Here is a 13449-nt window from a genome sequence, read left to right on the forward strand (position 1 = left end):
ATTGTTTTGTAAATAGTAAACAAGACTTTATTAGTATACTTTATTGCTAATTAATAATGTTATAAAATTTGTTAGAAATAATTGTTATCTATATAAAACTATGTTAGAGATCAGTTACCAATGTTGCTTAATTATATGACGAATATTAAAATACTAACAATTTGCATAGGCCTCTACTAAAAGATTACATACATTATCCATTGGGGAAAACAGGCTATAAACACGGTAAATTAAGTAGAAATTATAATCTGCTGCTTCTATAATCATAGTACTAAATTTACCCGTATAAAATGTCAGAGCATTATTGGCTTGTCTGATGATAACCATAACAAACGCACATTATTTCCAAAAAATAATGATTAAACCTATACAAAGATAGGCCTACAATAAAAAACAGTATCATTATTATAGTTTTAGTCTAGTACCTATTATTAAATCGATTATCGTTTTCTTATAATAAATGGTATAATTTCATTAAAATATTACAAATACACGTTGCTTACGTTTACAGTATATATAAAATTATTTTTTTTCTGACAACGGATTAATCACAAATAAAATAAAAATTATAAATCGACGACGAAAGAGCTAAACTTAAGACGGCCGGTCCTATTAGACCAGTGCTTTTGTCATAAGTACTGTTCTAAATAAATCCTGCGTATATTAAAAATACACCTGTATATACTTTGCATTCTGGTCCGTATGATTGAGGAACGTACAAAATAATGTTAACAATGTTAATCGCGGAGTAAACAGATTTATTATTATAAACCAAGGTGGTGATGACTTTATACATTTTATAAAACGTCTAATTATGCCTACATAGTATCCGTTAATGTTTTATCCTGTTCCCGTTAAGTCATGTAGTCTCGGTGCCTTCCGTAATTTTTAGTCTGTAATAAAATGAAATAATAAAAATACAGTAAAAACCACACGTTAAGGAGACACATTCAAGTTGAAATTGTCTTCTTATAAATAGGGGCTGGACGTAGGGTAAAACATTGCCCCTCGTTCATTTCACAGGAAAGTGGTCCCTTAATAGGAGTGGTCCCTTAATAGGAGTGTTCCCTTAATATATGGGTGTCTCACTTGTTGTATCATCTCATATCACTGAACCATAAACATATTCATCCTCTACGTTACTATCACACCAAAATAAATTACAACCATGCCAGTTTTCATTGACGTCATCATCATTATCAACAACATTTACATCATCTTCAAGTATTTCTCAATTTTAATAGAAGTCAATTAAAAATTGTTGACGAATCATTGTCATCATCGCAATGCCCTGTTATTACGTAATTCAATAAGACTGTTAATACTTATCAATTTTCCTTACCGTTGCATCTTTTACTTTCGAGCTAGTATAATTTTTATGTCGAAATCGTCTGCCACGTTTACTCTTAATTTTCGGTAAACTGTTGTGGAAACGTGCCCCCTGTGGTCTATTATCATACACAGGTTGTCTTGGTTCCGGTAGAACCCCTCCACCCATATGCATCTGCTTCTGGGGTACTTGATGTACTATAATCTCCCGGGGGTATCGGTCTTCCTCTTCTTCTTCTCCATACGGTACAAAACAACAGTAATAACAACAACAGATTATGAACAGGAGTAGAAGCAGGAGACCTGCTAACGAACCGAGTACAATTGCGATTATCTGCAGCGTGGAAAGACCTGTACACAAATCAGAAAAACAGCAATTTAAAATAGGCCTAGCAAGTTTAAACGGTTATTGTATGTTGAACAATGGAACCTGTACATTATTTTATAACTGATAAAGCCTATCAGAAAGAAAAATAGCGAATAGAATCTAGATCGCCAGCCAGTCTACCATAGAGTAAAACCAAACACTATTTTGTATTCGTACTTTTTGTCAAAACCTTACCACTATTTGAACATGTGTCACCCGTGTAGTCATCAACACAAATACACTCAAAACCAGTTTCTCCATCTGTGGTGCAAACACCATCATTTTCACAAGGATTATCTGAGCAAGCCGTTGTCCCTAAAAACATAACGTTTATTGTAAATTTACTAAACAGTATATAAAGATATTGAATATTTCTAATTAATTAATGAAATAGGCTCACAATAAAAAAAACCGTCAACATTAAAGTTGAATCATGAAGATACATACTGTACTTTAGCCAACTTTTTTAGTGACTCAGACATCTCCGTCCTTCAAATTCCGATCCGCAGAAATCAAACTTAAGCTCCGTCTACTATCAAACTCTTCATAATACAACACAATGTGATGTGCCCTTATGTGGACAAGATGATGTCATATAACTACCATATTTGACCATATCACTACCATATTTGGGCACATCACACATTTTGTGTCAAACTCGTTTGATAGTGTAGATAGAGCTTGTTTTTTTGCTACGTGAATTGAAAGCATACATGCGTATTCATCTTGAGTTTTTCGCTTCAGCGAAATTAATAGTTAAAACAAATCTTTCTTTAAAACAGGTATATGAATTATTTTAGGAAAATTCCAATACTTACCTGTGACAGTAACTGTAAAGTCACACGTGGTTGGTAACCCAACAAAGTCTGTGACGGTATACGTCACTGTTATGGTGTCTCCATTTGTGAATGTCGCACCAGAGTTGATATCACTGGTGATGGCAACATCTCGGCCTGAATTGTCTTCTGCCGTTGGTTCAGTCCAGGTAACACTGACTGTGTTTACACCCGTTACAGTTCTTACAATATCTGATGGACATCCTTGAATAGTTGGGGCAGTTGTGTCTGAAATATTAAGAAAGTTTATTTGCTGTAATACTACAGAAAATCTTATTATACAATTAAATCCGAACGAATTTATTATCCACGTCATGGTAGACTCATAAAAACAATACGAAGTAGAAAAACCCTGAAGAAATATAACATAAAAACACTCAATAGCCCCTACAAATTGCAAAAGTCTCACTTTCATAAAATGCTTGCTTGCAAGCTTTCCTTTGTAAACTCGACAAGACTCAGAGTTTGGCTCCAAAACAAGTTTTCTCTAAGTGTATACCAGTTTACAAACAAGTTTGCAGAAGTCTGCACTAGCAAACTATTACTTTGTCAAGAAAAATGCGCTAGTGTTGACCAGTTGATAATTCGGCAAACTGCAGAAAACTTAGCTTACAGAAGTGATTTTGAATTCTCATTAGGAGTAACCTAGAGTTTCGAGGAGGAATACACATCAACAGAATATATTATATGATTCATAATTTTATATATGTATATTCCTGGAGAAATAAGTTAGTTATTTTTTCTACCCCAGGTTTAGAAATACTATTATTATTAATAGTAGGCCTATTGCTAAACATGGGGTAGAAAAAAAACTAACTTATTATAATAATATACATCTTACCTTGAATTCTAACGACAAAGGAACAAGTTGCAGTTGATCCAAACGGATCAATAGCCATGTAGGTTACTGTATACTCAGCTGGACCAGTGAAGGTTTCTCCTGGATCGTAGTTTGATGTCACTGTCGAGTCATCGGTAACTATTGGCTCAGTCCACGTTGCTTCAGTGTTCACCCCTGTCATCTCTACAACGATGTTGGTAGGGCAATTTTCAAATGTTGGAACACCATCCACTGCAAATCAACAAGTGTCAATTGTTTCCAAATTACGAATGCGAAGAACAGTTTTAAAATTATAAGCATTTCATTAAAGCGTTGTTGGACCTGTTCTTTTCATTATGTTTATAAATGATTTACCTTCTGTTATTTCTTCCTCTGTACGCATGTTTGCAGACTAAATTGTATAGAGTAGTTAACACTGTGAATGATGCTCAAGTTTTACAAGAAGATTTAGAGAGAGCATGTGACTGGTCTGACAAATGGCAATTACCTTTTAACGAGGGTAAGTGCAAAGTAATGCACTTTGGGAAGAAAAACAACAAGCATCTGTATGCCATGCGTGGTTTCTTATTGAATGAAGTTGATCATGAAAAAGACCTCGGTGTTGCTATTGACTCTAAACTTGTTTTTAATGTACATGTGGCAGATGTAGCAATGAGAGCAAATCGGAAGTTGGGCATGATATATCGAGCTTTCAAGTTTTTAAATATGGATGGGTTTCTTCGTTTATATAAAGCTATTATTCGTCCGACCCTGGAATACTGCAACGTTGTTTTTAACTCGCTACATTGCAAGGAGGAAGACCTATTGGAAAAAGTCCAAGAACGTGCCACCAAGCTTATTTTTTCCATTCGTCATTTACCTTATTCAGAAAGGCTGAAAATTCTCAACCTACCTACTCTCGCATACAGAAGGCAAAGAGCTGATCATTTGATACAGATTTTTAAAATGTTACATGGAGTGGATAGTATTTCAGCTGATTCTTTTTTTGAGCGTGATGAAGATGTTAGAACACGTGGTCATTCTTTTAAATTAAAATTTAAGTTCTCACGCACAAATTGGATGAGGGACTCGTTTGGTTGAAAAGCTATTATTATTATGGAATTCGTTATCGGAGGATGTAGTAGCTTCAAGATCAACCAATCAATTATTTAAGTCCGGTCTTGAACGGGCAACGTCCAACCACCCTCTTAAATTTGCGCCATATTCAAGAGTTGATGTAATTATCAAGAGGGGCCTTTAGGCATAGCCTTTCCTCGACTCCGGACCCAGCACCGCTGAGCTCCGGAAACAAGTAAGTAAACAAGTATATGTTATTTACAAACCGAGAGTGAATCTGAATGGTCTGATGCTACGTCAAAGACGACGTCTTATTTACTAATGTAGTTTGACGATGGGTGCATTTACTCTTTACAGATAGAGACCAACGTGTCCAAAATAGTGGTGAGGTATCGGTGAGATTCTCCCATCGAGGAGAAAAGTCCTATGTCGGTTTATCCAAGTAAGGTGCACCACATTCTATACCATGCTGTACATGTTTCATTATATTGCATTAAATCATTATACCTTTAAAGTTAAATTGAAAAATCTGTCCTTACCTGAAACAGTAACCGTAAAAGTACATTCCCGATCATTTCCCGCTTCGTCCGTTGCCGTGTAAGTAACAGTAACTGAATTCTCAACTTGGGCTGTATATGGCGATTCAATATTTGATGTAATCGTTATATCTTCCGTTGCTGTTTCTTCATCAGTCGCCGTCGGGTCGTTCCAAGTTACGACAAACGTGTCCTGGTTTGGACCGACTAACTCGTTAATGTTTTGTGGACAGTATGTGAATGTTGGAGGCGTTGTGTCCGGTATAATCACTATTCAGTACAAAGAGGGATATTAAAACTAAAATAATTGTTTTTCAATAGGCCTATTATGATTCAATGTCGATCAGGTTGGGAGAAGATTACACTGTGTAAGTATGTGTATGTACACTTAAATGAAAAATGTATGGCCAACCCTAAGTTAAGAGACACTCTGCCGAGCCTCGAATTTGGCCCTTCAATAGGGGTTCTACTGTGGTAATAATAATAATTGTCTTTTGTATAGCGCCTAACCAAAATCAATTTTCTCTAAAGTGCTACGACCACAAGTAGAAAATACCATTTCATATGTTATGCCAAAGAGATAAATTTAACCATGGGAAAATAAGTAAATCTATGGTGGTGTAACTAATAACTTACCGCTTACGGTAACTGTAAATTCACACTCATCCTCATTTCCCGCTGCATCTTCAACATGGTATTTGACAACGGTGTTTCCAACCGAGAACATGTCTCCTGATGTTTGAGTTCCGAAAAACAATTTATATTCACCAGTAGGGACAACATCATCCCATATAACAGCCGTTTCTGTTTCACCTTCAGCTATCATGATTGTCATGTCATCGGGACATTCGACTGTTGGTCCAACCGTGTCCTGTGGAACTGTAAAAATAAGTACCGGTTACGTATACATCAACAACATAACAACTAACTGAAAAATTTTCGAATTTGCATACCGGTACTATATTTGCATATCATTTTGAGTAAAAATAAACTATACCTGTCACCACAACATCAAAAGTACATAAGGCTCCATTGTTTTCATCATCAACAAATTCATACAGTACCGGGGTCGTACCATCATAGAAGTCATCCCCAGGTTCATGAGACCTATACGTCCACGTCACATTATCACCGTTTGTACCCTTCGCGGTTGGTTCTGTCCATGTCGCAGCAGCGAAAGTTTGTCCGGCAGCGGCGGTTACTTCTATTTGTGTTGTCGGGCAATCGCTGACAGTCGGAGCATCACTGTCTATTTAAAAATAGAATAAAAACGTTCGGACTTTATATGCAATATTTGTTTATATTTAAAAATGATGATGGCATATAATAGGCCTACCGTATCTTCATAAAATTAAAAAAAAGGCCTACTAAATTAAAAAAAAAGGCCTACTAAATTTTAAAAAAAGGCCTACTAAATTAAAAAAAAGGCCTACTAAATTAAAAAAAAATAATCATAGACTAGACATAGACATCATAATTATTTATGTATTTCTACAACTTATTCATTGCACTAAAGGGTTAGTGTATTTTCTGATCATGATTATTTCCACAAACGAGTCGATTGAATACTGTATTGTATAAGCCGTTATTGTTATAAAAAAACACACATTTAAAGGTTAGTTCCGGGCAACTTTTAGAAAAAAAAAACTGGCTAACACTTACTATCAACGATGATTCTAAATGTACACGAATCGTCGATGTTGCCGTTTTCGTCACCGGCTTCGTAAGTCACAATGGTGACACCATTTGGAAACACCGATCCAGGCGTATGTGACGTCGTCAACGTCACAGCACCACTTGTACTCGTTGCTGTCGGCGGTTCCCAGTACGCGCGGTTTATATTGATTGTTTGGTCATCCGGGCAGTTTTGAATTGTTACTAAATATGGAGAACAAACAAACGTTTAGTAAAACATGTAGTAAATATAGTAATGTATATTTATTTAAATACAACACTTGTTATTTTTAGTCGCGTGAAAGCGACTCTATAGTTCACTATGTCGGTCGGTTGGTCTGTCTGTCTGTCGGTCTGTCTGTCGGTCCGGTATCACTATGCGTTTTATCGCTTTCTGACCTTATCTTGATATCAGTTTAATCTAGCTAAGTCAATTTTTCACAGAATATTCCTTATGGCCAGGAATCGATGTGGTTATGTTTTCACGGTGCGCATTAAAAAATTACGCGGTCTACGCACGATTTAACGAAATCACGTTTGTAATCATATCTTCACAACCATGAATCACAATTAAATAAAATTTGGTACTCATAAATTTCAGGGCATAAATCATCATATGGCAATACAATTACGTGCGTAGCGCATGTAACGCATGCGTACGCGCGCTTAAAATTTTCAAAATTTATTTTCGATGAAATAACAGTACGTTTCAGGCAATTTTAAGCGTTTACAAAATTGCCATGAGTGCGCAGATTTTGCGCGCGCACTGCGCGTTAAATGCTATTGCGCACTCTTTTTGCCAGATTTCTGTTTTCTTGACTTACTTTTCAACTCGAAATTACGTTATACGAGCACGTCAAAAGTGACAGGCTACGCACGTGTAAATTAAAAAAATATAAATGTTTTTAAACATTTCAACATTTTTAAACATGTTCAGTAATTTCGGTCAGTATAGTTTACTATGTCGGTCGGTCGGTCTGTCTGTCGGTCCGGTATCACTATGCATTGTAGCACGCGACTTAATGGCTGTTGGCCTTGTTGTCCTAGGTGTTCAAAATTTCATTGAGAGCATTTCATCATCATTTTCATAATTTATCGATTATACATTATCATCATCTACTCTTATCCTCCCTGTCAATCGTCTCAGCTCGGAGACCACATGTGCCAACCATAGTCTAACTCTTGTGTATAAGCCTAAACCAACTGATTGGTATATCCATGCTTTAATGGTAATAAAGGTGTACACTTTCTTATTCAAAAAATTATTATTTTATCAGGTTGACTCAAAAGATAGGAATTCAATTATAAAAAATCTACAGTATTCCACAATTTTGTGTATGTTTGGACCATAATAGCTGGGGCGGATCCAGAGGGGGGGTCCACGGGGTCCGGACCCCCCCCCCTAAATTTTAAGGGTGCCCTCTTTTTAGAGGTTCAATATTTTATTTGTGTGACATATTTGTGTGTATATTAGTATGCACAGAGTAGGCTACACTAACCCCAAAAATAAAAACAGAAATTTATCACAATGAGCGCGATGTTAAGTTACGGCGGCCGATCAAAGAGCATCGTGAGAGGTGGTGACGCGTGATGATCTCTACTTAAACTTCTAAAAATAGATCGTTTCACATACTATAGAGGGCGCATGTAAACTTTTTACGATTCAACTCCGCGTACGTTACCATGCGCGCTATGTCATTGACTCGATTATTTGTCCATTGGTAAACACATTTTTATGTATTATTATTCTGAAAATAATTGAACTGTAAACATAATTCTTTTGAGTATTTGTTTATTTACATATCATTCCATCAGATCAACTATTTTTTATTTCCATTACATCCAACCAAACATGTAAAAAATTTAGTTAAAATATCGTACTATCTAGCGCGTACGACCATACGCGGTAGATTGTTTACTCAAAAATCATCGAAATTACACTATTCAACCTTGTTTTTGTAGTTGAGCCTCTCATGACCTGGGATTTGTTTGTCTTCCTATGCCAAGATAATATAGTTCTACAAGTTGAAGCCATGTGCTTTTTTCTCTGAGAAATATTTATTATAAGTGCCAAAAAAATTGTTTTTTTCTCGATATGAAGCCTTTATTATTCAAATCTTTTAAAGAAAAATCACACATACCATAAAGAAGGTTCATTTATTTCATTTTTGAAACAATATTTGTGAAAATTACGTGAGGCTCAACTACAAAACCACCATTTTGTGATATGATGTCATCGTAAGCCAATCAAAGCTGAGCTTTCCCGCGATCGGCAGAGCTCACGGTTGAATGATTTTGGATTCTGGCTATTTGATTGGTGGACGCGAATCACCCACAGCGGAATGTTTTCTCTCGCGTGTACCAAGAAGTCACGTGATCTCTCTGTACTGAACGGTACTACACAAATTTAGAGCAATGAATTTGTACGAATTCCGTTAAATAAACAACTCTATATATTTTATAAACATTTAATAACATATTTTATTGATATTTCCAATGTTGATATATAAAAGAAATTACTATAAAACGTAATTATATGTAATTATTTTAGCGAAAAATGGCGCAATTTGTTTACAACGTTCGTGGCTAAAAACGATCATTTTCGGCAATGTTTTAGACCCTATATTTCGAAAACTACAAGTCAGATTTTCGTAATTCTTTCTTTATTGGAATATTGAAACAATTAATACCAACAGATAATGTTTAAATTGGTTGAAAAATAACAACTTTTAATTTTGCATCGTTATACCCTGCTAATAAGTGTCATTTCCGGCGAACTAGAAAGGTGCCATTTATCATGGATTTTGCGTGCGAGAGTGCCATTTCCGGCCATCTAAGTGTGTCCTGTAACAAAATTCGCTTCGCCACAACCCCCACCATGGGGGGGGGGGGGGGGGGGGGGGGGCTGTGGCTCAAATACTCAATATCTGATGTGCCCTTTTTATCGGCGGACCCCCCCTCTCAAAAATGTCTGGATCCGCCCCAGAATAGCACAATCTAATTAGCCTAATATCCATCAATTTAGCTTTAAATGGAAACTCATCAAGAAATACCTATTTCTCTTATCTATGCTATCTATAACGATCAATCACTGACATATATTTTGCCCATTTGGAGAGTTACGTACGGTACCCACGCAACAATGTTTTCTATGCCTCAGAACCACGGTAAAACGACAACTGTATTTATATTATAGCCTAGCGTTGTGTCGCAAACAAACCACGGAATCCCAAACCACTTACCTTGGCAACATCCACTATAAAATAAGCACACAAGAGTCGCTAATAATAATCTAACATCCATACGATTTAAGTACATCATCTTGTTCCCCCAACCCGACTAAATCATGTATAGTTTCCCATCAATCATTCGAAGCGATTCTATTTTTTCCGCTTTTGGTATTTTACAGCATTACACTCTATTGTAGAGAAAGCTTTGTTTGATTTTGATGAAGCCTTTAACGTATGCTTGGTTGGGTAACAATACCTTTGACTACAATCAATAATTGTCTGTGTAGCAATGCATTGTGTGCGTTCTTTCTCTTTCCTTTTTTACAAAACCAAACATTTTGGGTTGGGAAATAATTCACACATACTGATATAAGTCATTGGATTTTGTAGGTGCGGCGGACCATTTAAAGATTATATAGGCCTAGATATAAATTATTTGTATACATTACTTCAATGGTTAGCCCAGGGAGAGTTATCTAATTTATCGTGACTGTTCCTATTCATTTTATATAGTTTATATCCCCTTTTCTACCGAGAATTTCTTAAAACACAGGAATTGACGTGACGCAGTTTGGCTTGGAATAGTCAGTTTCTTTTCTCGCGGCGTTTTTCATATCATCACCTTGTTTTCGTGGGTTACGGTATGTGCATTTGTGTCGTCACGTCCATTTATCCAGCAGAAACAGTAGGATTACATGCTTTACAAAGACTATACACATTTTCCTTTATAAAACAGATATAAAACCTACAGATTGGTAAAACGCACAAAAAGGCAAGAGGCCTAATACTAATACCGCAGACTAGTTCAGTAGCAAACCTATAACGACGTATCGAACCATAACTAATTTGTAAAATTGACAAAATGTTGTTTTTGTATTTTAATACTCGGGTCAGTATGTCAGCGTGTCAACGGCAGCGTGACCGTGAAAACGTACGTCGCAATCGTAAGGTTTGGAATGAGCTAAATGAAGATATTAAAAATGTGAACACTGTCTCTCTTTTTAAGAAACTGTTACCTGCTAATTTCATGTAGCTTTATTTAAATGTAGTGTATTATTTAATTTTGTAGTTAGTAAGTGTATCCTTGTTTCATTTTATTTCATTGTAATTGTTTTATTATCTGTTTTGATAGTAATTAAGGTCTTTTTACATTTATTTTTGTTAGTTTTTTCCTTTGAGCACGGTCTTACTGAAAAACAACTTTCAGTTGAGTGAAGTATCCGTGATTAAATAAAGCTTATTATTATTATTACTGCTAGGACACATCGCAACGACGTACGCGCGCAACGCAAGAGCGAAGTTAATTGGTCAGAAGTTTTTCTCTACTCTGACGTAATTGCACTGTATTGCCTACTCAGAGTACACTGTTGAAAGTTCAACTCGCCGAGAACAAGCGCAAGTCACACATGAGAAGTGTAGGGGGACTGAGTACACAGTATTAATTGCGTCAGAGTATTATATTACAAGTTTGTAGTTGTGAATATTCTTATTGCGCGCCAAATATTATAACATTAACACAATTATATTGTGTTTTCTATATTTTATTTACTTCATATTTCCAACACATTCAATAGGATCCACACTGTTACTGTATGAATGTATTTATGTATTTACTTTCTAAATTCAGGTTAATTAAACTAATACAAGTTAAAACGATGAATTTATATTATATGTTTTACTCATTTACTGCAGTAATAGTAGGTTTTACATCATGTTTAATATAATTTTAATAATAATAATCTTCACTCATTGATTAGTATGTTCCATCAGGCACGACCGCCCCCACCCCAAACAAAAAAAAACATTCGAAAATGTAATCGTAATAATGTTCATTTATTCTATTTCTATTATGAAATACATTTTTTTTTATCCACAATGCATTTGATATACTCTACTGACTGGTATATTGTATACTCTTCATCATTAGTAAAGATTTCTATAATTCATACATGACGACAAAAGATGAAAGGGAACACACGAAAAGGAACACAAAGAATGTAAGTCTAACATTAGCACACAATCTTCTAGCTTCATCTCAAACTGACGTCACAGCTGAAGCACATATTACTTTAGACTTGCCAGACTGTCTCTCTAGTTATTCTTTCTTTTTATCCAAGGCACGTTTGGATTTTTCCAGCTCAAATATTGTTATGACATGCCTTTTTCTATAAACGAATATTAAGCCGAATCACCTTCTAAAACTATAACATTACATAATAGTAAAACATGTATTGTTTAAATCCTAGAGGTTCATCAACATTATATAAAGTGTTACATTGGAATTAGGTACTGGTACTGATTTGGCTATCGCCACCTAACGTTGGGTGATTGACAGGTACTGACTTGGCTACCGCCACCTACCGTTGGTTAAAAGAGGACCAAAATCACACGATAATATCCACTCTACTAAGTAATATTATTACCTGACATTACATAATAGGCTATTGAAACTAAAGTTGGTGACATTACATATTTATATGGCATTATCTAATTGCATAGGCATCTTCTGCTTTAAACTCAAGGTAATCTAACTCAAAAAAATAAATACTTCTTAAATAAACATTTAATTTATTACATCATAATTATCATAGCCTATTGGATCGTATTGTTGGTTATACAATTTATATCATTTTTACTAACATTGATGGATAGTGTACAAGTGGCATTATTTAAAATAATTAATTTTTTCTATTGACACAATATTTCAGTAAAAAGTACAAGGCAAATTCACAGCAGTCCATTGTTTTAATTCATTTACAGTTTTTTAATTTTTAACAATGGTTTACGAAACCCCAGATAAATTATAAATATAAAAGTGAATCATTACTGTATGTTTAATATTAAATGCTTGTTGTAATAAGTAATAATAATTTGCATTGTGATTGGTTGTATGCAACACATCATTTCATTGGTCAATGTACCCCCACACTCTGATTGGTTGTATGCAACATATCATTTCATTGGTCAATGTACCCCCACACTCTGATCCCACACTCTGATTGGTTGTATAAACCACACAATATTATTGGTCAATATACCCCCACACTCTGATTGGTTGTTTGCAACAAATCATTTCATTGGTCAATATATCCCTATTGACGGAATGTATAAAATCACAAATTTAAAGAACAAGTTGAATTATCTATCTATTATAGACCATTTATTTGTTGTAAATTTTGAATGCAGATATTGAATAAAAAATATTAAATAACCAAATATAATTTAATAACCTTCTTTACATTTGTAACTGACTGTTGGGTGACAATTCTTGAATTCCCAATCAATAAAAACTAAAATCCTAAATATGTTACAGAAATAAAACAATTGTGAGTGAACAAAAATAATTCCTGATAAAGATATTTAAATATAATTTAAAAATATCAGGCTTTCGCAATCACAACACATGATTTCTACTCGTTATTTATCTTTAAGATGAAGATAACATTACTTGTACATCATTACTCTTTATTAACAGGTATATATATATGTATAATACCACACTTTTGAAAAAAAACTAGGATTGCATATTATAGATATTTTCAAAAACTATTTTATCAAAAAAACAAATATCATTTTTTTA

General features: G+C 34.8%; 2 protein-coding genes across 2 annotated transcripts in view; one reads left to right on the forward strand and one right to left on the reverse strand.

Annotated features, from left to right (window-relative positions):
• Window positions 1-13449, forward strand: part of LOC144841364 (GTP-binding protein Rhes-like) — a 154722-nt gene that overhangs the window by 120717 nt on the left and 20556 nt on the right. The window lies entirely within an intron of this gene.
• Window positions 2-10066, reverse strand: LOC144841344 (hyalin-like). The gene is made up of 10 exons (XM_078697650.1): window positions 9882-10066; window positions 6628-6843; window positions 5963-6214; window positions 5602-5844; window positions 4969-5235; window positions 3374-3604; window positions 2515-2760; window positions 1892-2011; window positions 1343-1680; window positions 2-893 (listed from the first exon to the last, which is right to left on the reverse strand). The coding sequence occupies exons 1-10, from the start codon at window positions 9958-9960 to the stop codon at window positions 855-857; spliced, it is 2031 nt and encodes a 676-aa protein (XP_078553776.1). The 5' UTR covers window positions 9961-10066; the 3' UTR covers window positions 2-854.

The sequence above is a fragment of the Antedon bifida genome, chromosome 4 (assembly GCF_963402885.1).
Source record: "Antedon bifida chromosome 4, ecAntBifi1.1, whole genome shotgun sequence".
In the NCBI taxonomy this organism is placed as follows: Eukaryota; Metazoa; Echinodermata; class Crinoidea; order Comatulida; family Antedonidae; genus Antedon; species Antedon bifida.

Excerpts from the sequence above, each read along its gene's own strand:
- LOC144841344 (XM_078697650.1), bottom strand. The coding sequence starts at position 9,960 with ATGATGTACTTAAATCGTATGGATGTTAGATTATTATTAGCGACTCTT. Across the intron at positions 6,844-9,881 it reads TTATAGTGGATGTTGCCAAG|TAACAATTCAAAACTGCCCG; the intron begins GTAAGTGGTTTG and ends CTCCATATTTAG. Across the intron at positions 2,012-2,514 it reads CTTTACAGTTACTGTCACAG|GGACAACGGCTTGCTCAGAT; the intron begins GTAAGTATTGGA and ends TTATGTTTTTAG.